Source organism: Diadema antillarum, unplaced genomic scaffold (assembly GCF_040938485.1).
Source record: "Diadema antillarum isolate AM-2024a unplaced genomic scaffold, OU_Dant_1.0 seq00000451_RagTag, whole genome shotgun sequence".
In the NCBI taxonomy this organism is placed as follows: domain Eukaryota; kingdom Metazoa; phylum Echinodermata; class Echinoidea; order Diadematoida; family Diadematidae; genus Diadema; species Diadema antillarum.
The window spans coordinates 888,631-915,729 of record NW_027271424.1 but is presented as its reverse complement, the minus strand read 5'-3'; the positions used below and the strand labels follow the sequence as shown (position 1 = coordinate 915,729).

Below are 27,099 nucleotides of genomic sequence, written 5' to 3'. Positions count from 1 at the left end.
AAGGTACTATAATCGTAAATCATACACTTTGGTAAGCACATGAATGTCAATTACCGGTACTACGCTTTATACTAATATTGTCAAAGTAGATGTTGACTTGAAACCTGTGGTCTCGTACGTAAGACCATAAAGTCTGCCTAACCCTCTCATTTGAACAAGCTTAAATTTGTAATCCTGTGCATGTTTGCTGTGTTTGTGCATAAATGGTATACAGATGGGTGTGTATGTTGTGAATGTAATTTAGATTTCATGTAAATAGAATTTATTAGAGAATACAAATAAGAAATTGTGCTTGTGTGTATGTGTGTGTTGTGTATGCATGAATGTTTGCAGCGTATACTGTAAAACGAGGAATGTTCGCATGCATTTTAATTTTGCGAATTTCGTGAGAGCCAAGATTCGCAAAATTAAAATGCATGCGAAGGCTCTTGTCTACACCACATGCATTGAATGCCAGAGGCACTTCATGATAATTTCATTCCATGAAAAAGGCCGCTCCAATTTGCAGAAATTTCATGCCACTAAAATATCATGTTTGACAGTACATACATTGCAATAACCAGAAACACTTGTGTGTATTATTCCACCATTTGTGCGGTAACTTATGCTGGGCCAGGGAACAGATGCACAAAAAGTCACACATTGCAACCCAGGCATTACACATCATTTCCCTGTGGTATTTTCCCTTTCTCATCGTTTTTTGTTTTGTTTTGTTTTGTTTTTTTTGGTGGTAGTACTTTCTATTTGAACAGTTTGCTTGTACTCCTGATCATTAGATAACTAGTTTATGAGAAAATTGATATTACCCCTTGCGTTCAGGTCAGTGAAGACAATATATATGCATATTTCTGATGGGTTTTTCCCTAAGCTCTCCCAGAAACGTTTGATGAGATTACGTGTATGGCTATGCAGCAGGGAATCCGAAAAAGGTGTCTGGGCTGTTGACTGTGGAGGGTCTTTTCTTTTATGAGAATTTTAGAACATCCATCTTGAAGTAAGAATGTTTGAAAGGACCAAGCAGACTCTTCAAAGCTGTTTTTTTTTTTTAGGGACTTAATCCACTTATATGGTGCTCTGTTTCTCCTGATATCAAAAAGAAGATGTTATCAATCATTTCATACTCGTTTTCAGATTTTTCTCTTTCAGGGATACTTGGATACAATGTGAATGATGCACATTTGTAAGATGTGGCTTTAATCTGGGTATAGTGTACTTTTTCTCTCTAGTTCCTTATTTTCAGTGCATTTCTATGAGCACATAAAGAGAAGCCATATCAATCGTTACATGTTTCTGTCAGAGCTTTTTCTCTCATCAGTCTTATCTTGATGGTCTTCAGTCAGTGACAGATAGTTTAAGCCGGAAAGCATTGTTATATAGTTTGTGTGCCTTTTAAATGATACTGATTGATTGTGTTATCATTAATGTATAACTGCGTGTTGTCTCATCAAACTTTAAAAATGATTTATCTGTTGATTTAGTTTAGATGAACCCTTTAATGTCATTTGAGGGCACTTGTCAGGACTCTTATGTCTAGACACTTTCTATTGAACATTGTTTAAAGTATAAACACTATACTTAATGAAATTCAAGGTCGAAGTGAATTGGTAACCTGATAGCCATGTTCCAGGGTAGGAGCAATTACATTGTACAGATAAGAGGTAGGCAGGAAGTGTGGCAGGCTTGATTACATTTGTATATAATTTTGCCAGTTATACAGTGCTAACCAATTAATCGGGAACCGCTTTAGCGGGAACCCGCTTAAGTGCAACAAAACTTGATGTAACAGATTTTTCATGGGTTATTTCCACCACTTAATCAGAAGCATGAACCACTTTATCAGGACAAATCTGGCTGAAACACTTTCATTTGTCTGTGTATTAATATCTAAATATGATGTAAATCCTTAGAAAAAAATCCAGGGATTTCATATCCTAATACCAGAAGTGTTATTTTGTAACCAGCTCCCGATACATCATGCTGACTGCAGTCTAAACATTTGCCATTAGACAGTGAGACATATAGCGCAGAGGAGATCTTGTCGAGTGTCACCTTATCGTGCATTGTCAGGTTCTACTCATGCACCGTTTACACTGTACCACCCCTTCAGTGCGATACGGAGAGTCACCTTCCCCAGGTGCAGCCCATACTCTGCCTGTTCGTGCACAGTATACATGCATGCATCGTGTGAGTTTGTGTGTGACAGTATATAACAGGGGGCATGGATATGAGAAAAATGTGTTTGTACAGTTGTCACAATCAGTGTTGTTGCAATGTGCATGTTGTTGACATGGTAAACAGTATGTGGAAGTTGGCATAGCTGCCTCTTTCTCTGCATTAATAGGGTAGGCACCGTGACTTGGTATGTATCTTGAACTCTAAAAGAGGATTATTTTGTGGATCAAATGAATGAAGGTTTGTTCCGATGACGCATTTGCCAAAATCATAAGACTAAAACTGTGTCTTTTCTTATTGCCGTATTGTGTCATGTCATAGCGCGCGTGTACTAATTTTTATTGCTATGGTTATTGGTGGGTTTGATAACTGTGAATGGTTTAGTGTAATGCCCACATACTGGGCTTCATGTTGTGTGCTTTGCATGGGCCAGTACCGGCCACCATTTAAGCGGGAGCACTGCTTAAACGGGAGAAAAACTTGTCTCCGACCCTTCCCGATTAAGTGGTGAGCACTGTACTGATGCCATTGGTTTTATGTGCCAGAAGACCTCTTGACACTGTTAACATTGTCTCCAATCCTGTCATTTAAAGGCACATTTTAAGAATGTTTCCAGTTTACATAATCCGAGTTGCATGACTCTAAAAAGTGCTTCTAGACTCTCATCAACTGTAAAACACGGAACTATAAATGATTAGGATTTAAAATGATTTAATGCTAATACCTTCAAATTAGTGAAAATCTACAAAAGACCCCATATTCGATAATCTCTTAGACAGCTGTGTTCAAATAAACCATTCGAGAAGTAAAACACAATAAAAAAGAAGCATGTTATGATGGTTATAAATGTTTGTAGATCTCTTGATGATTACAACAGAAGTATCAAAACCTTTTGTCATGCTGTAGGTGCTTTTTCATATATTCTACCATCACACAGCTGAGTCAGCAAAGTTCAGCAATTTGGTTGTTTTTTTTTATCGGTATCGCGAGGCGATATCTTGCTTGATATCAGCTATACATGCGATAGGGAGAATTGCGTCGTCAGGTGTATCACACGAAACCTAGAGACCTGTCACGATTGTCCCACCATCTCATAGTAAGATTTACAGCATGAGAAAGTGAGGGGAAAAAAAATCTACACATGCAGAAGTCTTCCAGACCGTCTTCAAATTTAGAACCTCCACTCTATCTTTAGTCATCAATTGCCTGACATTGTGATTACCATTTTGTATTATCTTGTGCTTCAGATATGTTTGTTTGTTGTCTGTTGTTTAAGGGTGATGGCCAAATATTGTGAAGTTTAATAGAATGCCACTGAATCCAGTCATGCTACATCCCAGATTTTGAAAAAGCTGATGATCAATCATGTCGTGTGCACAGACATACAGGAAAATCATTCTGTGCTTGTATTTTTGGCTCTTGAAAGTTTGACATCAGAGCACTTAATGGAGTGCAGACTTCTCAGAGCTACAGCCCTTATATTTCTATTTACAGGGATGCCAGTTTTCCGGCAATAGCCGGAATTCCGGCTTTTTCATATTTTGGTGTCCAATTTCCGGCTTCGTGATATTATTTCCGTCTGTGTGGGAAAGCCGGAAAACACGAGAAAGAAACAAAGAAAGAAAGAAAGAAAAGCGAAAAAATATGATCATCTAAACTTACGGGACATTCACTTTCACGATTTCCGTAGTATGTTTCGCATATACTTGGGCATGAGAATATCACAAAACGACTGTCATGCAAAACTAGCGCGATGTTGCTGCTGCTAGCTGGGACATGCAACACGTGCGATGATAGCGATCGAACAGTGTGTGGTGTTTCTATGCGATGTACTATGTGCGGTCGCGGTGCATGAATCATACTGCGCTCTCGCTATAGCTACAGCGCTGAGACGGTGTGGTGAGTCGGTTGAGTCAGCTGAACGAAGCAAAACTACGGATTTTACGGCACTAGGACTTCTTTATTTTTGCTACAAATTCCTTTTTTTTTCTAGAATACGACCACATTGTTGTCTGGAAAGCGTTATACCAGCACGTGCGATCGCGATCGAACAACGTATGGTGTTTCTAGGCGATGTACTAGATCTATATGTGCAGTGCATGGATCATGCTGCGCTCTCGCTATAGCTACAGCGCTGAGAGAGTATGGTGAGTCGATCGAGTCAGCTGAACGAAGCAAAACTACGGAGTTTACGGCGCTAGGGCTTCTTTATTTTTGCTACAAATTCATTTCTCTGGATTAGATTTGAGGGAAGAAGAGCCCTCAGAAATGCTCAGATTGCACCAGAGAGCATCTAAGAACCCCAGAGCTTCCAGGGCCCTTGAGCGGGCCCTGGACCCCGGCCGAAGGGACTTCGCGCTCGTGATGTGCGCTTTGCGCACATCAATTTCGTTCACACAAAAAAAATTTCCGGCCCAAGAGCAATTTGCCACTGGCATCCCTGTATTTACTTATCTTATTCATATATTATTATTATTATTTTTGCATTTATTCATTTTTTTTTTTTTTTTTTTTGGTTTTTGCATGGCTGCACTGCTTTAACCCTTCGGGGATCCATTCTAATTGTGTACTTCGGACTGGGTCCCTGGGGATTTACAATGATGTACTCAATTCCATCTTCAAAGGGTTAATAATCCGCCGATCACTGGGAAAACAAATGAGCTTGTGATGCGGGGTGACGGGTGCTGTTGAGAATGCCGCAATGTGAGCGCCGTTTCCAAAATGAACCATGCCAACTGAGTTGGTATCTGTGATATGCACTTTTGCTAATTACCAGGGTAACTCATTTTGTCTTGCCTATTTTTTCTTTGCTACACTTCAAAGAGCTAACAGGTTATGACACCTAATATTGTGTAATGCTGGGTCGTGCAGCAAAGCAGTAAAAATGCAGAAACCAAACGGGCAACAATGTAAAATGAAGGGAAACATCAAGTACATTCAAATGACAACATAATTCTGTTTTTATAAGCTGGTATGAAATCTTTAAGAGACAATCAACACAAAACATATTGAGAGAGAGAGAAGAGTTTGGTGTACTATAAGGATAACAAAAATACATTCATGTATGATGATATGCCATGTTCATATCTTAGGTAGATGAATTGTGTAGGGGCTGATTTTTTGTGTACTTGTTTGTTTGTCTGTTTAATGTCTAGTAATGAAGTATTTACATTTTTCCCCTCACATTTGATCTAGAATATTGCACATCACATACTGTAATGATAATTGAGGACAGTGTTACAAATCCGTTAATATTTATTGTACAGTCAATGACAATAATACTTTAAAGCCACTCTGTACCATTTGCAGATTAAAAAAAAAACCAGCTTAAGCGCTTCAAAATATTTCAAAAATGTGAGTTTGGGGCGGAGTTATTGTTAAATGTACAAAATGCAAACAATAGTTTTATTAAACATTTTTTTAGAATAAACCATCTATAGTAATGTTTTTTGTTGTTTTTGTTTTTTGAAAATTAGTGATATCTCCCTATACACTTGTATTAGTGGTTTTATTACAAAGTTTTATATGGTAGGTTGTTTAGTAATTCAACTGAACTAAACATGTGCATCAAATGTGATAACTTGAACATTTTTTTAATCACTGCTCCCAATAGTAAACAGTGGCTTTAGTATTCATGAAGAAAGTATTTAAATGACAATAATGGATACAGTAAAAGTGATGGCACACTCACACACACACACACACACACACACACACATACACACACTGATTTAACTGCAAATGACAATCAGATGAATTAAATGAGGCAGTCGTTGAGCATAGAAGGATGTGTGTCGTAACGACACGCACCCTTGTGAGGCTCGCTTTGATAAACCGAGAGATGAATTACACGCATCCGGACAGTTACGACGCGGACACAGTCATATTGTCAGGCATGAGATTTCTCCGCGGATCCGCGGATTTCCGCGGATTTTGAAATTCTGGTTAGAAAATACACAGTCGGGAAAATTTCCGTGATTTTCCTCTTTTTCTTTTTTTTTTTTTTTTTTTTTGCAGCCACCATATCTCGCCGTGTGTGAATGGTGATGAGTGCATTTTGTCAGCGGGCAGCTGTGCGATGTTGCATGTTTCATGCGTTAAATTGATGTGAAACGTGCGTGTCGATCAACTTGTAGCTACTATACTAGTGTAGCTTGCAGTGTGGTGTGATATGATGCACGGGCACACGTGAGGCTGTAACTGCGTATTACGTGTATCATTACTATCAAGGAGCTTCGGCATGCATGCTGCCGCAGCATTCAGCGCGATGCGTTGACCGAAAGATCGGTCTGTATCTGTCCGTCGGGCGGGGAATGTTCCGCGGAGACTGCGTCTGGCTTCACGGATCTCCGTATACGGAGGACAGCGTTATGGCAAAATATAAAAGAGTCCTCCAGACAGACGGATCTTTCTGTCTACGCGATGCGTAGACCTCCGTAGGGATCCGTGAAGCCAGACGCAGTCTCCGCGGAACATTCCCCAGATACAGACCGATCTTTCGGTCAACGCGATGCGCTGCTTTTGTATCCCGCTGATTACGTTGGCGTGACCTAACGTTACATTTGTCATCGTGATTTTGTGGACCGGTGAGAATATTTCTTTCTTCAACGAGAAAATGTTTATGGACTTAACCGGGTCTACAAATTTTTGTACCTCCTGTAAGGTATTATAGGCAGTCTAAGTTAGCTGTTGCATGGACGTAGAGACGGTCAACAGTGCTGAGCTGCATGTATGATTTATTTTCAGCTCTCTTACATACCATGGTATATGATTCTCTACTAGACTACATGGACCAAGTACAAGATCAGCAATACTTTGCCTGGTCTGCGCACTGTAAACTGTTAATGGACTGAGGTAAAGACAGCCAACAATGGCAATGCTAAGCTGTGATTTTTTTTTGTACCCGTATGAACTGAATCCAGCAAGACGTCACCTGGGTGTACATTACTGTGATTTATTATGGCCTCACATTTGAGTAGGTCCTAGGTATTCAACAGTTAAGCATACTATTCCTTCCTTTAGATTTTGCAAGTGTCATTTATGAGTTCAATTATCACAATGTTTCTCTGTAAAATGTACCTCATAACAATAGTAAATTTCAGTTGTAAAATGCATTAAAATGAGTTTTTTCGTACCTTGAATTTCAAAAAGTCCTCACCGTCGGAGGGGGGACACCCCCCTCCCACACCCTCCCCCCGCTCGGTCGCTACGCTCCCTCGCAGCTTGGTCGCTTCGCTCCCTCGCAAACTCTTCTCCTCTTTTTTCAACTTTTCTCTGTCTCATGCCTGTATTGTGGACGTGCCAATTGAAAAAAAGTGTCTCTCCTGTGGGTATCAATTTGACATTTCCAATGCTGCTATTTTGCATACATGCGCCTCCTTGACACAATTCCGGCATGGCATCTCAGATGGAGCCGGAGAAAACAGTGCAATTTGTAATTGAATCATTTCAAGTGGACAGAAGTTGCAGCAAAACTGTCATTCAAAAACAAAAAACAAAAAGAAGGAAGGAAGGAAGGGAAATATATACAGGGCAAATACGTATCTATATGTTTCGCCCCTAATTTTAAGTTATGAATATGCTGCAGTGCTGCGTTTATCTCCATATTCACTAGAATTGGCCAAGCAGACTAGTGGTACACTGTATGCCTGCAAAGTGATTAAAAAAACAACAACAGACATGATTTCCATAGAGCAATTTGTTTTTCAAATGCTTTAGAAATGCTTTTGAAATGTTTGCGGTAATGTGGAAAAGAAATGTAGCTGTATTCATCCGTCTCTCTCTACAAAGGCCTTGTTATAAGTCAAGTTGCTTTTACAGATTTTGTGCTCCATCTGTCATGCTACCCCCGGGCAATTTACCTATTTGGATTAGCCTGCCTCTTTGTGAGAACAGTCCAACCAAATCCTGATCAGATTTGGCACATTTATATAAGCACAGTGGTGGTTTAAACTTGAGAAGTATTATAAGAGTTGTCATTGCTGAAATACTCGGTAAGGGCAAGGTTTTTTCATGCCGTGACCTCAAATTCAAGTCACGTTCGGTTCTTGGGCTTCTTTTCTTTTCTTTTTTTTTCATCTCCATTGTATTGATGCTCTGTCATCAGTCAACCAAGGACTAATTCCCTCAGGAAATGCTGGATAGAAATCAGAAGCATACTATTTTTTTTTTCTCAGCCCTACTTACCTAAGACGCTGTTCATGCAATGTAAATTAATCTGTGGCAAGATCGTGTCTCCATGTGCTGTCGATAGCTTGGCTTTATTTACAACCATCATAGGAATTTTCAGTGCTGTCAACTTGCAAGATCCTTTCCAGAAGAGGAGGTGTATTATTTCATAATCACTTCTGTCTGCAAAGTAATTCCCTGAGAAAAGCAACTGCCTATCAAAAGCCTGGCAGTGTCTATAAATGATGCATATATGTGGAATTGGGACGATTAATGGTTTTTGATGCGAGGCTCTGATTAGAAATAACAGTCTCGATATTAGCCTGAAGATAAGTAGAGAACGACAAATCCTCCAGGAATGTCAGGGACACTGTGAACTTCATATCGAGCACAAGGCGGGCGATACGGAGGAGAGATGCATGCTGCAATTTGGAGTATTTTCTCAGATCCTCAAGTGTTGCCCTTATTAGTTGTCATTTCCCGCGGGGATATCTTGGACTTTTTTTCTCCTTTGCCGTGGGGAATCCGCAAAGGAGATTTCAAGGAGAATTCCTGCAAAACATGCTGTTGTCCTCGTCATACTTCCCCGCAATCTTCGAAATTAATTCCTGCACGTTCCCATCAAACATTTGCAGAATGCATGTCTTGTGACTAACATGCTGTTCAAATCAACTCCCTCAGTAGGACAGAAAGTAGGTTAAGACACGTCTTTATAATTGTAAGTATCGTAGCTTTTTTTCTTCTTCTTCTTCTTCCCCGCAGATGAGGATTTGCATTATTTTGTTTAAATTACTACAAAATTTCATGCTGTTTATTTTGTATTGTTAATATGTAATATTCATCTGACAATGTTTTGTGTGGCGATATAATGTAGCGCAGTGAGTTCTGACGAATATCATGGTCTTGCGGTCTTGCACCATAAAATGCTAAAGCATATGTTGAGTTTATTAATTGAATTCCCTCATTAAGATCACTCCTGCCCCCCCCCCCCATTTTTCATCAAAATCAGTATTTTAATATCTAGTTTGATCTGAATTGAGTGTTTTCCAAGGATGATTACGGTTCATGTTTTTGTTTTTGTTTTTGCAGGATTTTGGTCACATTTGATATGACACTATGATATGTGAATATGTCATGATATGACTTGATCAGCCTTTTTGTTTTTCGTTTGGCTGTATGTTTTGCTTTGCTTGCACACTCTTGCTGATTTGTAAATCATGCGTGGATATTACAAAATTGATCTGTTTGTATCACAAATGCTGTGGATTTTAAGGACATCACAGGAACCAATCAAACTGCAGACAAGGCAGTTCAACATCCTAGCATACTGCCATGCTGTTAACCCTTTCCATGCCAGACACATTGGACAGTGTGTACAATGCTATGAGGGTTTTTTTGCCTATCAGCACTCAAAGCACCCAAGGGGTTGAAGAGAAACATACATGTATGCATTAATATAGATTTCCTCTGGTGTTGCAAAAGATGTTCTCAGTTTGTCCCATCTGTGGGTGATTAAAGGACCTCATTCAATGACAAATCTTAGTGCCTTTTATATATGACTGAAGTTTGGTTGTTGTGGAGGAAGTTGGTGTAATTATTCCAGCATTATTTTTTCATCCCTGTTTTGGTGTACTCCATCTACAGCCTTCCATGGTGTCAATTTCCACCTGTTGAGTAGTGTTCTGCCCCGTTCATTGATTATGCATTGCTCAGTTGAAACAACATCAGTAACAATCTTACAACCATACATGTAAATCATCAGGAAGAAGGCTACTGTTAGACGGACATGCAGTTGTATGAGTTATAAAATGTTGACCTTAAAAAAATGTTGTACATTCAGAACCATAGTAGACATCATGATAGAAATGAAATGTTTACATATTAGTGACAAAACTTTCTGGAAATGCTGGTACCATGTTTGTCAATGATGTGCGTCATCCAGAATTCAGAAGGCTTCCTTGCGTAGTCAATTTCCTCATGCAGTTTGAAATTTGCTCAAACGCACAACCACATACAAACCAGTAGATCCTAAATTACAATATGCCACAGTGCGTGGAAAACGTCATGCGCGATCCCATTCCTCACACATATTTACGTCACAACGAAGCCCTGCAATTTTCTCTACGACTTTGCTGTACAGCAATACTAGCATAAACACCTCTGTAAAAAGCAATATGGCTCTAAAAGTGTTAATGTTTTCCAAAAGTGCTCAATGTTTTCAAAAAGTGCTCATGCGTTGCAGTCTCAGAATAATGTGGAGCACAGGGGGTTTCAGACCATGGCATACATAGAGCTGATGGCATACAACAAAGGTCTTAGGACCTTTATGCATTGATGTACCTGTGTGTGTAAGAGGATCTTACAGCACCCTTGAGTGGTGATATATGGCAGCGTTGACTCTCGAGATGAAGGTGGAGATTGTCATTCCTTGGAGGTGGTCGCCATGACTACCGCCCTCCCTCTCCATGTTCGACAACATCAACCCATAGCCCTGAAGGAACCAGATGGGTGCGAGATGTGCAAAGTCTGCGGGACTTTCAAAATCAAATATGATATGAGTTAAGCAGAAGTCCAACCTAGCATTGTGTTGCCTGATACAATATGATCATTTTAACAGTCAGACCCTTCCTGCTCTTCCCCCACACCACCCCCCCCCTCCTCTACTCTCAATAGTTTGTTCTTTTTCTTTGATACTTCTTTTATTACTTTCACATCTTCTCCCTTTTGTGTACTTCCTCTTTTCATATGGGGGGGGGGGGGCAACGAGAGCAAGTTGACAAAGTTGACATTTAAAGATGAAATACATGAATTAGATTTAAGCTTAGTGAGGGTTTTCATCACAACATTCTGTATTGATGTCCGATATAAAGAGACATATTTGTATAATATCGTCTATGTGACCTTTATCAGTCATTTGCATATTGTTGTCAGTATGATACTTTTTTTCTTCTGCCAGTGGAGGGTGATTTTCTGTATTATCAGACAATGGAGAATCTTGAATCTTGAAGTAGAAAAGTAAGAGAAGCAGATTAGTAGATGAATGAGAAAAATTAGATACATACTGCAAAACTATGTTGTACAATTTCATAGTGCAAAGGAGATTTTGGTAAATCTTTTAATGCTGCTGTTGAGCACCTTTCCTTTTTGTTTCACATGTAAAATTTCACTGATTTTCATTTCTTTTTTCTCAAATACTTGTCCAAGGATGGATAGTATGTGCTAAGAACGACATACAAAAATGTATTGTTCTGTAGCTTTATACCAAGAATGGGTCTGAAAAAAAAAATCTTGGAGGAATATAAAAATTGTGAATTTTTGTGTATAAAGCAAATAGAGACTTGCTCAACACCAAGACACTCAGAAATGATTTTGCACTAAACTTGTAATGTTTGGTAACTTTTTAAATGTGTCCAAGACATATTTTCCACATTTTTTGCTGATCTATACTTCTCTGATTTTTTCTGTTTTCATACAAAGCTACATAACCTCGGGATGAACTTTCCCTTTAAGACTGTGATGGTGGGATTTACAGAGATCATTATTCCAAGAAATAGCTTTGAAAAACGGAGAGGGGGAGGGGAAATTAAGAGCAAGAAAGAGATAGAGAGTATGTAGGCAGACAAAATGTAATGCACATGTAGGGCATCTTAATTGTATTTTGGAGGTAATCAAATTTTTCAAGCTGACTCAGCGAATGAGGGCACGTTAATGGCGGTTATTGAGCAAATCTAAGGCAAATTCTGAAACTGTGTGCGCAGAATTAAATGTCAAATTTGGCCTGCAGCCTCCTCCAGTGGAGCATCCGCCATTATTCCCTTTGTTGGCTGTTTTGAGAATTTAGCACTAACTTCAGGCAAGAAATTTGTTTTGTGTCACTTGCTAATGAACTTTAATTATGTTTGTATGTAAGGGTGAATGGTTGTTTACTACTCTTTTCTGTGAAAGAAGGAAGAAATACTGCCACTTCCAGTCAACTGATATACCCTTTGCAGTTACATCACGCGTAGGATCCTGCTTTTGTTGTTACTTCCCCGACTTGCCGCCAGATATCTTTTTTTATTGTAGTGATTTAGAACGTAGAATACAATGTACTTTCAAACCCAGTTTCTGGTACTTGACCGGAAAACAAAGTGTCATCTTTTTTTTTTCCCTACCTCACTGCGTGTGCCAAAGACTAGGCTGTGAATGTTTACGGAATGGGAAAGCCGCATTTTTCAAGATTGTGGTAAATGCACTGGTACCTACCGACATGGCAGAGATATCTGTCGGAACCAGCAGGAAATGATCTGAGAAGTGAGAAAAGCATGGTTTGAGGATAGAGGATCATCTGCCACAAGAGCATAGGATGTCACTGCGTCGATTTTGGTTCGAAGGATTGTCATTTGTATGTAAGGCTCTTTTCGCATGTACCATGAGTGTGTAATTTGAATCTGAAACTGCAGAATCTGTGAAGAATTCCTCGGTCATGTGTAGGGACGATAATTCTTATCATGGTTGTCTTCGTAATTATAATGCAATATCACAATTAAGTTTCTCGATCAGTGTGAAAACAGCCTCATAAAAGTTATCTAGACGAAAGAAGTTATGTGAATTAAAGCAAGGAAGCAGAGGCACCAGCTGATCAGTGAATATTTCAGTGCAATCTGTCGAAGATCAAGGAAAAATGTTTCTTTCGAGAGAACTCGTTGCTCATAAACATTGCTTTCCAAAAGTGCCAGAACAGCAAAAAATTTGCCTACGAAAAGGCAAATTAGTTACTACTTTCTATTTCTAAATTGCCAAAATATACGTCCCTCTATTTTTGTACATATCTCTCCATTTAAGAATAACGTCCAAACTTGCAAACTTCTTGCATTAGCACTTTTAATGCAATATATGCTATTTTATTTCAGGCAAAAAGGAAGGAGTTAAGTAAGTTTGCAGTAGTCATATGGTTGAAGTATGAGCATTTTACAGATGTCTTTGGTGTTTTAGAATAAACATTTTATATTTGAATATAAAGTCACATATACACTGTATCTTTCACTGAGAATAGTTGCATAAAGGGAAAGTCAATGATATTAAAAAAAATCAGGTTTTGTTGAATGATATCAAGATTGTTTGAAATGTTTAAATTTTAGAGTATTTTTGTTTTCATGAGAATATTTAACAATGTGTGGTCATATCATTGTTGGTGATTTTCTCTTCCTGCCTGATTTTGTACAATGTTAGTGCAAAAATGTGGAAGTATCATAGTATACCTGATTTATCCTGAATTCAAGCAGAAAAGTATTGATTTTCTCTGTATTCAAGGAAAGCAGAATGCAGCAAAAATTATGAGCATTGTAAACATGTGAGAATTAGTGCAGCTAAACCAGACACATCACTTTCGTGTTTTTATTTGATGTTCCAAACAGTTGTCCAGTGTTGTGTTTTCCCTATCTTTTGTGTCACATTCACTGATTTCTTTTGTCTTTTTTGAGATTTAGATGTATATAGTACATAGGCTTTTCCTTTTTTCTTTCTACTAGCTTGCTGTGACTTGCACAAACAAACATTACAGTGATACATTTTGTCATTGTTGGTTTACGGATGAAAGACATGAGTTTGTATTAAGACACTCAGGCAGAAGCACATTTCGTCATTCTGGAATGTCTTAATGCCAAAAAATTTGTTGCCATGTCAACATCACTGACACAGTAAGTTCAGAAACAGATAGTATTAATAATAATTCCAGATTTTCAAAAGGTCTTTCGGAAAGTGTTTCTATTAGAATAATTGGGAGTGATTTGGAAAAGAGTTGTTGTGTCATATTAATTTCTTTATGCCGATCCAGTTTTGCATGGATCGTTGGATGAGTGCAAAGAACATTTGCTGTTGTTTTTTGCTTCATTCACCAGCATCTATGATGTAATGTTGCATTGGTTGCTTAGCAAATAAAGGCCACACATGGACTCACATACACACACACCCACACACATACACACATTTAAATATATATGCACACACATAACGGTACATATAATGTACACAACCATTAGATATCAAATAGCTGTGTGCTATTGTGCTGCCCATAAAAGACTTGCACAGGTCCGTATCAGCACAATGCGCACACAATTTGGCGGACACTGGCGCAATTAATTTGTGCAACTCTCTCAATCGCCATGGTGACAAACTTGTTTTCAGACAGCAGATGAAAACACATATGTATATGCACTCGTGAGGGTAGGAGGTAAGGGTTATTATTGCTGTACGGACCTTTAATATGTAAATGTAGAATAGCCCATACTGTCTTATGATTTCCTTTCTGTATCTGATTCATCTTTTTTTTTTAGAGGGAGGATGAGGGTGAAAAAAAAAAATAGTTTGTTCGTGCAAAGGTTATCTGTCGTTATCTGTCATCATTGCATCCCCTCGTGGACATCATTCCGGGGGACAGGATTTATGGCCTCAGCCTCACGCAATTCTGCAAGGCAATTACTTGTGTCGATGAATACTTGATGGAGATGGACTACTAGTTCCTCTCTCTCTTACTCTTCCCCGATTCATCTCCTTCTGTGGGCCTGACATGAGGATGTCCACGTCCATGTAGGCTTCATTTACTTGATCAAGAAACAACGGATGGTTCTCCCGGTCCCCACGCTCTTCATTTAGCGTATTTTGTGTGTGTGTGTGTTCAATATTTTGGCGCAGTTACACCCGAGATGTTGTCTTCCAGCAAATACTGAATGCCTTTACCGATGTTTTGTAAGAGTGATAAAATGCTTAATGAGAGCCTGGTGTCACGGACATCATATCTCTTTGAGTACTTGTTGTCATCCATCCAGTCTCCATCTTTTCATACTTTGGCAGGTACTCATTGGAATCCACTTCGCCAGTATTAAGAGCACTAATGGATTGATTTTTCGTCCTTCCCATTCTTGCAGGCTCCAACGCACACACGACAAAATTGCCGCAGCCGCCCGACCTGCCGAGATAATTTGCCGGGCGTGCGTCGATGAGCGCGTGATGTTGTGGACGGCCTCGCGGGACGGCAGCACGGTAGTATTCTGTGGAGAGCATCTGCAGCCAGGTTCTCATTACCAACAGTTGGATGGAGGAGAGATGCGTTACGTGTACTGACTGAGCCCCACTCCCAGGAAATAATTGGATCATATGAAGACAAATATTTGGAGCTGTTTGACCCAGAACAAGGCTCAACTTGGGGAATATTAAGTTCTTGGCTGCTTACATGCAAGAGCAGATTCTTTAACAGGAATAAAAGGAATCGTTTCGAGCCTCTTCTGCCAAACTTGGAGGGAGTCAATATTTCCGCATCTTGGCAGGAGGATCAAATGCTGTTGGATATTTGGATTACGTGTGTGAGACACTTTGACCCCTGCCCTGCTGACACCAACAACCTCTCATCTGTGGACATGGAACATGTGACACGCGGAGACGAGTTCACATGTGGAGATTCGGCCAAATGGGCACCCTCTTTGGACACATCCGAGAGATCGTAGACATCGCGGGCAGAGTTACATGATACACCGTCTTGTGCATCACGCGAGCATGTTAAGATTTCACGAAATCAATGAGAGGATCAATCTTTGCACTCGGTTTCTTGCTTGTTCTGAGGATTACGCACAGGTCTTAAATTTGCATTTCTCCAAGGATATCCTCATATGAGCTTTACTGCCACACGAGTAGACTCAGTGACCTCGGCACTTCTAGACCCCTAGCGGACTGTTTATTCATGCGGAGCTAGTCAGGCAGCCGATTTGGCCCCGACCAAATGACGCTGTCAAAGGCAAAAGAGATGGACAACATCTTCACTGGCCGGCTGACCAGCCTGCCACCTTTGACCTCAAAGGTAGTCAAGGTCATTCTCAGCTGCTGCAAGTCAGGTGAGTAGTGACCAAGTGGCATTCCATATACATGTAATTTTACCAACTTTCTGTTTTTATTCTGATAAGATTAGTCATTTAGGGGGAGGGGGTGTCATCTTTTTGTGTGTGTGTGTGTGTGTGTGTATTGCAGAATTTTTGCGTGTGTTTGTTTGGCTTCAATTTGACACTTTTTTTTTTTCTAGCAGGGATGGAACCCTTAATTGGTTTTCTTCCATAGGGATGTAAAAAGATAAACAGAGTTTCAATTTTTCATTATCATAATTATCTAAAGTAGGCTTGTGATCTGCTTGGGATTTTCAGCAGGGATGCTCGGGCTGATTTGTTCAGTTTTAAATTTATGACACTATCCCAAGGGGTGTCGGAGGTAATAAGTTTTCATTCTCTTATTCATGGGTCAGTCTAGCTGTTGCAGATTCTGGTGGTCAGTTTAATCAAGAAGAGTAAAAATGACAATGGGAAAAGGGACTTTCAGACTGTTGGACAAAAATATGTTGTCTGAAATGAAGTTTCAAGTCTGAACTTTCACCTGTCATACAATGAAGAGTATAAACTTCTTTCAGGAGATGAACTTCTTTAAGAGTATAAATTTCCTCAAGTGTAGCATACAACACAAATTCATTGATTTAAATTGGACAAAATGCCAGCAGCGGCACACACCTCTACGTGTGCTTGTGTGCTAGCAGCTGTTCTGTGTTTGAGGAAACTTATGGATTTTATTGGCAGTGTCCACATTAAATGGCATTTTAATTTCTCAATCTGAGGTCTGTGTAAGTGGACATTTTGTTTAATTGCATGCCATCAATCATGACTTTCAGTCTTTTCGGTAAGATTATTTTTAGCCTGTTTTGAGGTGTGCAATCAACAGATGTGGGGGTTGGTTACAGGTGTTGACAAAGGATAGCCCCATACATTCTCTCATTGGAAAATGAAACATCATGGTAGTGGAAACGGCCAAATCACTGCTACAGCAGAGCAGAGCCTGAAACACTCGTGTCCCTGATAGTTCTTGGTCTATGTATAGATTTTGAATGATTTTTATATTATATAATTATGTATTGTATCTCTCATGATGTCTCCAAATGTGGTATCATCCTAAAATGCCGTTACGCTTTCTTTCTGGCTTTTTCTAGGATTATTTTTTTTTGTGAATATCTTTTGTTTTGTTTTAATGTAATACAAAAGCTCTGTATTCTTCTAGTGAACTGTCAATGTAACATATCCTTGAGGTGTTATTCTTTTATTTTATTATTTATTTATTTATTCATTTACTTATTTATTTATTTATTTATTTATTTATTTATTTATTTATTTATTTATTTATTTATTTATTTATTTATTTATTTATTCATTTATTTATTTATTTATTTATTCATTTGCTTTTGGAGTTTATTCATTTATATCTTTCAATATGGCTACATGTAATATTCTTGCATTCTTCTTTTGAACTGTATTTCTAGCTTTTCAAGCATTCTCTTTAGATTTTGTAATGCTTGTGTTTGATTGTTTGTTTGTTTGTTGTTGGTGCTTGCTCAAATGTGACATCATTGTGTTCAATAATCCAGAGTGAGCTTACTGGATTGATGTGCATTGTTTGGATGGAGACTGCTAGATGAGTAGATAACAAAGAATCTTACCATCTTGGATGGTGGATGTAGACTGATGTCACAGCCTGGTCTGATCTCGCTGCTGGCTAAACGGTGCCTCACTGACAGGCTGCGGATGGTGCGTTGTCAGGGTAACGGCTGGTAGTCAAACTTCACCTTCATCTTTATTTCTTACCTCTTTTAAGTATGTTTCTTTTTTATCTCTGGCATCTGAAGATCCCAGCCTTTGTGACTCTTCACTCCTTGTCGCCTCCAGGAAGACTTTGGATTTCTGTTTCCGTTTTACGACAGCTGTTTACCCCTTTTCCCTTCTAATCCTTTCATCCCCTTCTTTTTTCTTCCTTTTCTTCTCTCTGTCTCTCTCTCTCCTCTCTCTCTCTTCTATCTCTCTCCCCTCTCTCTCTCTCTTCTGTTGTTATCATCCATTGTACATTGTATGTCTTTTCGTGATCCCAGAATTTCTACTCTGTAGTCAGACGGTGTTGTCTCCACCATTATTTTCTGCATCCAAATTCCGTTGATAGGGGCATCACAAAAAAAAAAATGGGGCACAAAAATCTGTTTTCTTCTATTCCGTCCTTCTTTCTTCTTCTTCTTCTTCTTCTTCTTCTTCTTTTCTTTCTTTGTGTGCATTTATCAGCTCACTTCACATTTTTCAGGGAGTTTTGGGGAGTTGATTTTTGCAAAGCTGTTTGGATTATGGAGTTAGAAATGCATTTCTGATATGCTGAAAAAAGTGCGAGCGCAAACACGTTTTTTATCTAGAAAGGTGTTTCTGTAGAGTTGATGACTGCAAAGTCATTTTGATATGCGTTTATAGGTGGGACCTGCCCACACCAACCACTGCCAACTACACATCTCTGCTCCTCAGGTCAAACTGCGCAATGGAGCTGTGCAGTGACAAGGCCTCCCAATCAGCTCACATCAGAGTTGATGAATGCAACAACTCAAGAAACACAATCGGAAATGCGTTGGCAAACCCATTCTCGTTGTGGGTATTGACATGCGGTGAAACGTGGGAAAGTTGATCAACGCAGCCCTTGTCTCACTCACTTAGTTTCTGTCACTCACTCTTGTTCACTTTCACTGCTATGTATTTCCATATTTCTGTTTTTTGCGTCCTTATCTTGCTGTGCACTTTCTCTTTCTGTACAAAGTCAAGCTTGAGTTGTTGTTTGTGTGTGTGTGCATGCATGTTTGTTTTTGTGTGTGTGTGTGTGTGTGTGTGTGTGTGGATTTTTTTTATGATATGTTTCAGGAAATGCTGTATTCTTAAGAGAGTGTAAGAGAATTTATGTTATGAAGTGGATATTGAGCAATCTGATCAAGTTGATCAAGAATTTTTTTTCCCTTTGAAGAGTTATACTTTATCTGATATATTTATGTATACAGCGTGTGCTCTGCCAAAAAAAAAGAAAAAAGAAGGAAGTTAAGTTAAAAAGTGATTGAGTAGCACACATTTCTTATTCGGTGTGTGAGTGATAAGGCACATTCGGATTGGCTTGATTAGGCTGATCAAAATAGCTTCTTCTGAGAATTATGCAGATTTTCATGTCATTTCTCTTATCGTACTGTATGTTTGAAAAATGATTTAGCAGCACAAGAAAGAAGAATACAGCTGTTTTTTTTGTTGTTTTTTTTTGGTGGGCGTATTAATTTTATTGTCAATATGGATTTGACATTGAATGAAACTCAAATAAAGAATATTATTTTTTTTAAAAATGTGCTGAAGAACAATGATGTTTGTAGTTTTTCAATAAGTTGGCTGCTACTCCAGGAACATTACCCAAATCCCATGACAACAATTATATTTCCAATCTAATCAGGCTGGCATGTGTGGTACCCCTGCATGCCTGCTAAAGAGAGATCAGTATCAAAGTGTTTGCCAATCTAACCCTGTGAGTGCAGCCAGTGTATTCTCCTCATGGTGTTACTCTTGATATCATCTTTGTGTCTAGCTATCTCCTTTTTTTTCAAATTAGTAGAAGTAAGGGCACCCTTTACATTTATTTTAGGTACTGCATTATGTTGAGTTAAGATTGTTCAGAAAAAAAAAAGATCAAGTGTTCTCTTCAAGCAGATTTATCGCTAGCCTTTAATATTTTGTTCCAGTAATGTGAACAAGTGTTCATTTGTAGTTTGGATGTTTTTTGTTGTTTTTTTACATGTCATGTGGTAACTTGTCAGAAAAAAATTGCAGCCTGCTTACAATTTTCAAAAATAATGATTCTTGATGTTGTCCTCAACCGTTGCCAGAGGGAGGGGGGCACTGCAGTTGAAGTACTCTATCATTGTCATCTTTTTGGTTTCTTTTATTGTGTAAAGCAATGATGCTCTAGGTTTTTGTGCTCTTATTCTTATTTTGCCCTCTACAGATACCATACAGGAGAGGCTGACACTCCTTCGTGATGCCGTTCCAGAATTGCAAAGATTTTGTCAGCAGTATGGTCTTGACTTCCAGGTAAATAGACAATCTTTTTAAATGTTTTTTTTTCAAATTTTCCTACAGAAGCCACACATGATATCTACTTCATGAATTTCCTGTCCTTACTCTTGTTACTGTGGTTCATTTGATGGGTTTTTTTTTTCTTTTTCTCTATCTCATTCTAACTTCCTCTTTTCCTCGGAAATTTGAGTTTTGGGAATATTGCTGGAAATCCATTGTCGAGTATTTGTTTGATTGTATTCTCGGAAAACCGCTCCGTATCTTGTTTCCCAGCAGAATTCCCTCCAGAGGCCATTTTGTTGGTTTGATATGCAAATTGGCCGACAATGATCATGCCGAGTGCATTCATTATCTAACCCATTGACGTCAGTATTTCTTTGTTGACACTGAGCACTCTCCTCTAAATGTTTCGTGCAGTATGAAATACATCACTAGTGCGGTAAAAAGAATTCTGATGATTTAAATTGTTTATTTTTCTTTACAGTTTCATTGTCATAATCTTATGGCATAGGACCATATACTCATTTTGTATGATGTGTACATTTTGGACATATCATTAAGTTATTATTCTTGGAATGTTTAATTCATTACTACTTCCAACCTAATGAAATGCACTTTCTAAAGCTTATATCTATCCATGAAGATGAAATGAACCATTGAGTAACAACAGTAGAGTAAGCATCATCACAGTAGACTCACAATAGTCCCCTTTCACAGCTCACATTATTGAGCAAGACAATACTATGGTGGCTCTCCCAACCTGTGTGGAGAAGCAGAAAGACCCACGAACAGTGATGATGAAAATGATATCCATCGCGAGGACTGATTTTCTAGTAGGCCTGAAAATAGCAGTTTGGAACAGCTCAAATTATTATTTTTTTTATTATGATGTTTTCTGGCATACAGGAGCTACCCTTTTTCTTCTATCAAGACTCAAAATTTGAAAGCAAGAAGATAAATTTAAGTGGTGTTTTTAATGATTTTTGTGGACTGATGTATCTATTGTCTCAAGTTGTTCTCCTCCATTTTTCACCCTTAATTGCTTGAAAGTAAGCCTGAAAAACCCAACAAAGTTTCAAGTTTACAGCCATTTGTAGCTTTAATTCTTTGATGTGATCATGAATGAAATGTTGTTAGTATGGGTATACCAAATCTTACATTAATCTGATTATCCCTTCAAAATAGTTGCCATGGAATTTAAATCCCTGTGTTGTTCCACACACAATAGAGGATGACCTTGCGCTCCTGAGCAGACCCTGAACTCCAGAGCTCTTTTTATCCAAAGTAACCTTCATCCATGCATATGTTTGTGTCATTTGCTTTGATGGATTATGAACATCAAATCTTAGTTGTAGTCATATATATAATCTCTTCAAAGCATAGTGTTTCCTCTTTCAGAATTTGACCCTAAATAAGATTTCCAATGTGAAAAACTTTTTTATTGGTTTCTTGTGATATAGGGTAACACATAGAATTCAAACAAAATACCAGTGGCTGTAGCGAAAAAGCATTGGACATAGAATACAGAATAAGTTCAAGGGTTTGTGAATTGGATGTGTGGTGTCATTAAATACATGGAATACAATTGCAGCATTATGCATGAAACTGGAAATGAGAAAGAAATGTTGCAATTGGCCTGAACTGAACAATGCATTCAATCAAAATTCAGCATGCTGGTTATACCACTCGTTTCACTATAAATGACCACAGTGACTTTTTCTGATCAGTCGCCTAGCTCTTTTCCAAAGGCAGAATTGTTGGGTAGACCATTGCAACAGCAGTTGTTTATTCATTTCCGATATGTTATGCCCTGTTAGAAAGAGGAAGAGAGAAATGACCCAGAAAACCTGCCAAAGAAATGAGGTTTTCTCATTTGTTTTGAGCTAGTATGATCATAAATGAATTTTGTCGTTCAACTGTGCGGAAGAGGGAGTCAGAAATTCTCAGGCAATGAGCGTGTGAACTTCTCACATTATGCGGTTGAAGTTTGATGTGGCGGATACTAAGAAATGTTTCGCTTGTGTCTGAAAATTACTTTCAATTACCTCGCTCCTCGGTGTGCAAATTTTGTTTGGCAGACTTTGAGCAAAATATTGACTTGTTTTAATTCATTGCTTCAGGATTACTTTCTGTCAAATGAAAACAAGAACTGACCCAGAAAAACAGGACAAAAACACATTGTTCATTTCTTTTGAGCTTCAAAATTTTAATGGAAAAAAACCTCCAGGAGTGTGAAGTATTTTGCAACTTCATGCAAGAATGAATATCAAAGAAATCCATGGCAGCCGATATGAACTACTCGCAGTATTAGTTCAGGGTTAGTCATGCCTGTAATACGACACATTTTTCTGTGCTGTCACGAAATTACTTCCATTTGCCTTTGGCCTCAACAGGCGGGGTTGATTTTCAAACCTTAATGGCATCAGGAGCTTTTTTTTCCAATTTATTTTTGCATCAGAAAACACACATTTGAAACACATGACCCTCGTCAAACACTTGCACACATGTGTGTTTACTCCTAAGGAAAATTTTCGCTTTAAAAGCTAATCAAGAAGTGTTCAGAAATCAAAAGTTTGGTATCCTATCTACACATCTCGTGCTTCTGAACTTCAAAGTCAATTTTCTCAAAACTTGTCACAAGGTTTTTTCTGGTCATTGCTGTGGTAGTTTTTAACTCGTTGAAGACTAGTCCCTAGTGGTTTTTTTTTCAAACTCTGTGGTGTATTACTATAGGATTTGACACATAATGTTGGGAGACATTATTCTTCAACCATGCAAACTTTCATGACATTTCCAAAAGGGATTCGATATGCAACCTTTAAGCCCATCAGCCTGCCCCATGGGTGACAGTGCTTGGTGCTGTCATGCTTTTATTTCAGTGCCGGGTTCATCCAGGGGCTAGAGATGGGTGAACTTGATGATAATCACCTACACATATTAAACACATCATCCCAGTCTTAATCTGCCTCACTGAGAAAATTATGCACATGATATAATGGACTCATTTCTCATGCATAGTGTTATTGCATGTTATCGGTGTTATCAGTGAACTTGATTGGCACATTACAAAGCATGACGAATATCATTGCCACTTTAAAGCAGGAATAGTCTGAATCGCCCACAATGAATGTGTTAAACATTTCAGTTAGAGGTGATGGTGAAACATTTTTGTGAGATGAACATCATATTAAACAGACAGCAATTGAATAAAGGGTGTAGAGAATGAGTACAGCTACAGAATGCTGTTGCGATTGACAAATTAGATGTTTAGGCAACCTGATAGTATTTGTGACCGTGCATCACAAAACGAACAAAAAGTCACACACACTGATTTTTAGTGAGGACTGGAAATAGGTGAAATGGGTCAACCTAGCCAATCTTGACTTTTTCATATTTTCTAAAAGAGCAAGTCTTCTTCTACATTATGTTGAAATTTGGGATCATAAAACGGTCAGGAAAGTGTGTTTTTTAGCAGTTTATCTCGAACATTGTCGGTAGAATGCTGTGATTAGATGTGTCTTTAGAGTCCAATTTTCATTTCTGAGAAACCTTGCGCACACTCTTCACTTTCAACTCTAATAACTTTTGAAGGGATAACGCTACTGCTTTGAAAGTTGGCATTAATTGTGGACAGAGTGTGTTAATAAGACATCTTAAATTTCAGTTCAATTTGATAATCCCTTCATTGTTGTTACTCCGGTGGTTTACTTCCTGTTTTTGTCCCATTCATCACACAGGCAGCACGGCTTGGTAGAGATTAAAAGCGCTTGAATACACACTGTACTTCAAAGCCTCTTTTCTCAGTTCACACTTTTCCTGAGTGTGTGCTTTCTTTCCAATATTTATATAGATTAGGAGAATCCAATTGAATTGAGTTATACATAATTTTAAAGCATAGAGTCTGCTCTTTCAGAATCTGTCCTTAACTAAAAATCCATGTCTGGCGACTTTTTGTGTGTTTTGTGGTGCAGGGTCACATTTGTATGTGTATGTGTGTGTAAACTCCGTGTGAATGTCTCAGGAGCTTGCAAAAATGTGACAATACCTTTAAAATCCCAACTTTGCTGTCAGCCTATGTTATATCAAGAATGAATCAATAGCGCCATTCTGGCACTCAATCATTTTCAGCCTGAAGTGCGAGCAACAAGCACGAACGAACACATCCTTAATTGATTGGTATGCAGAAGCGTGTGAAATTAACATCATATAGGCAGTCTTCTGCGGCAAGTGCGTAATGAATCAGTGGGCGAGTGCCAGGGAGACATGTCAAAAATGAGATAAAGAGCGAACTGCTCTTAATGGATCAGCCATTACCGAAAAACTATGCGCTGTTATTCCTGTACATTACACGATTGTGTGCGTGAATGTTCTATAAACATGCAACTGCATGACTTTGCTGCGTGCAAAAATAAACTCATAGAGCAATTGTTTATCATTATTTTTTTAACATGCATGCTTTAGGCATGTGTACTCTGTTGCCTGTGGGACTATCATTGAATATCAGAGCTTTCTGAAGATTCAAGAGGGCTACAGGTTTATCACATGTACATCAATACTACTGTGCTTCATTTGAGCTTTGTGTGCAAAATCAAATTCTTAGAGTTGCATTTCAGTGATTACTATAGTGTATTGATGATATTAAGTTATAAGGCAAAAATAAAAAACAAAATTGCACAGGATTTTTGCATTACCTAGATCATTGCTACCCTAACTGCGCAATGTATGAAAAATTAGAAATATTCTGATTGGGTAATGAAGAAAAAGGAAGCAAAATCTGCTGGAGTTACATGATTTAACCATTTCAGTGAACGTTAGATGGGACATATATGTGCCATCTGCCATGAATGATTAACTATTTGTGTATCCTTACTGTAGCTTCATATAACACAATCACCATATTCATGACTTTTGCTTTGAACGCCCAGATCACTTTTGTATGAACCTGCCACCGACCCATTGTGTTTCTAGTCCCTAATCAGGATGGTGGGTTGATAAAGTATGTATAAAGACAGACATTGCATATCAAAGTAGAGAGGCTTGCCATTTAGGACTGACAAACAGTGCTCTACTTGATTGAGTGCTGTTTCTGAAGCTCTCGCTTTTTATGCTAATCCTAGATCTGGATGCCATGTAGATGGGGAAATTGTGGGTTGTACAAGACTTGCCGAACTTTGCTATTCCACAGATAAAAGTAGATCACATGCATAGCGTGCAAGGGGCTAGCCTGATCAATGGGAAATTAGGGCCCACTGTAAAAGTGGAACATATTTGCAGTGTGGAAATTTTGACGCATTTCATGTGACATGAAACTATAACACAAAAATAAAAGCATGCAATTTTTAGCTCATCGTATACAATGTGAATTCATATTGTGAATCCACAGAATTAAAAACATGAAAATTCATCGTACTTGACTAAGCACCAAAAATCACTTGTGTGAAAAATTTCCTACGTTTGCAGTACCTGCTACGCCACACCTTGATCTATTTCAGGATATGATCTTGATTTGTTAATCAATAATGTGTGTGTTTTAGTAAGCAGTGCAAATGTAACAAGTTAAAACTACTGAAACAAAGTGTAGTAAGTGAACATTGCTCATAAGCAGTAAAATTATAGGAAGTTTTTGCACTCCGCAAATTTATGCATGACAATGAGCTCATATCGTGTGCTCCGTTACTCTCAATGCAAATTAAACATTATATTGCTGTGCACTTTGTGAAAGGAGATTTTGTTCATTTCAAAACCCAATGTCTGATGTGTACATGAAACTTTGATGTAAAATTGCAGGTTTCACTGAGCCTGTCAGCTTGCAAAGTGTTGCATCTGGTAATTGTTGGCAGGCAAGCTTGTGGAGATTGCTACCAGCTGGCAGCTTACCTGCCTGTCTACATAAGCTTGTAGCAAGCTTGGATTTATGAAGAAGCACCGCCTGGTGATACAGGATGAAGATGACATAGACTGCAACACACAGTTATATGATCCACTTCAAGGTTAATGCTGCAACTTGGTATTAAATCAGGAACTGGTGTTTTGCATCTGTCATCATTTTACATCATGGCTGTCCTTGATATCAACCCTGTAAGATGGCCTCCTTCTTCTTTTTCTTTTCCCACTTCTTGTTTGTGCTGACCAGTTGGTGGACATGCACCAGGGACCATCCAACACGTCCACCAATGACCATGAGATGGCCGGACTACGCATCCAGGAAATCAGCGATGCGCACAAGATGTCCCTTGGACCGTTCTTTGTGGTAAGGCCGGGCGTGGGTGGGGCATGAGGGACGTGTGTGGGTGATATAAAGTGATCTGTTTTAGTTGGAGGCCCATTTACACGAAGATGTCTGCAAGTATTGTGAGTTGCTATGATTGCCGTTATCATCGCAGTCGGCGGGGAAAACAGGCTATCTGATGAGGCGAGTATTTCAGCTGTTGCTGGGGTAACGACTTTCAGCGTGCAACTCACAACAGTTGTAAACATCTTCCTGAGATGGGCCCTGAAAGAAGAACGAAAGAATGACAGCGAGAGCAAGGGACACAAGAGAAAGAAAAGATGGAGGAATGAGTTGGAGGAGAGAGAAGATTGAGTGAAATTGTGTCTGGCAAGGAGAGAAACACAGGAAATGTAATGTTGGATACTTTCAAAAATATTATCAGTCATATAATACAAATAAGCTACAATTCAGATGCTGCATAAGCACACTCTTCAGTTTGTGGTCAGGGTTTATATCTTTTTTAGAGTCCTGAAAGCTATTAATGGTTTGTTTTTATTCATGATAATTATTTGTTCAGCCTTGCCCTACAGTCATTTCATTAATTATTTGTCTGTTTACCCGTAAAGCCAG

The 27,099-nt window shown here is 38.7% G+C and overlaps 1 protein-coding gene across 1 annotated transcript in view; it reads left to right on the top strand.

Moving 5' to 3' along the window:
- The window catches only part of LOC139732823 (NACHT domain- and WD repeat-containing protein 1-like), a 97,397-nt gene that overhangs the window by 44,953 nt on the left and 25,345 nt on the right, over window positions 1-27,099 (top strand). The window contains exons 3-5 of the mRNA XM_071643665.1: window positions 15,246-16,205; window positions 20,188-20,273; window positions 26,392-26,508. Coding sequence (XP_071499766.1) covers window positions 16,094-16,205; window positions 20,188-20,273; window positions 26,392-26,508 — 315 coding nt within the window. The 5' untranslated portion in view covers window positions 15,246-16,093. The remainder of the gene's footprint in view (window positions 1-15,245; window positions 16,206-20,187; window positions 20,274-26,391; window positions 26,509-27,099) is intronic.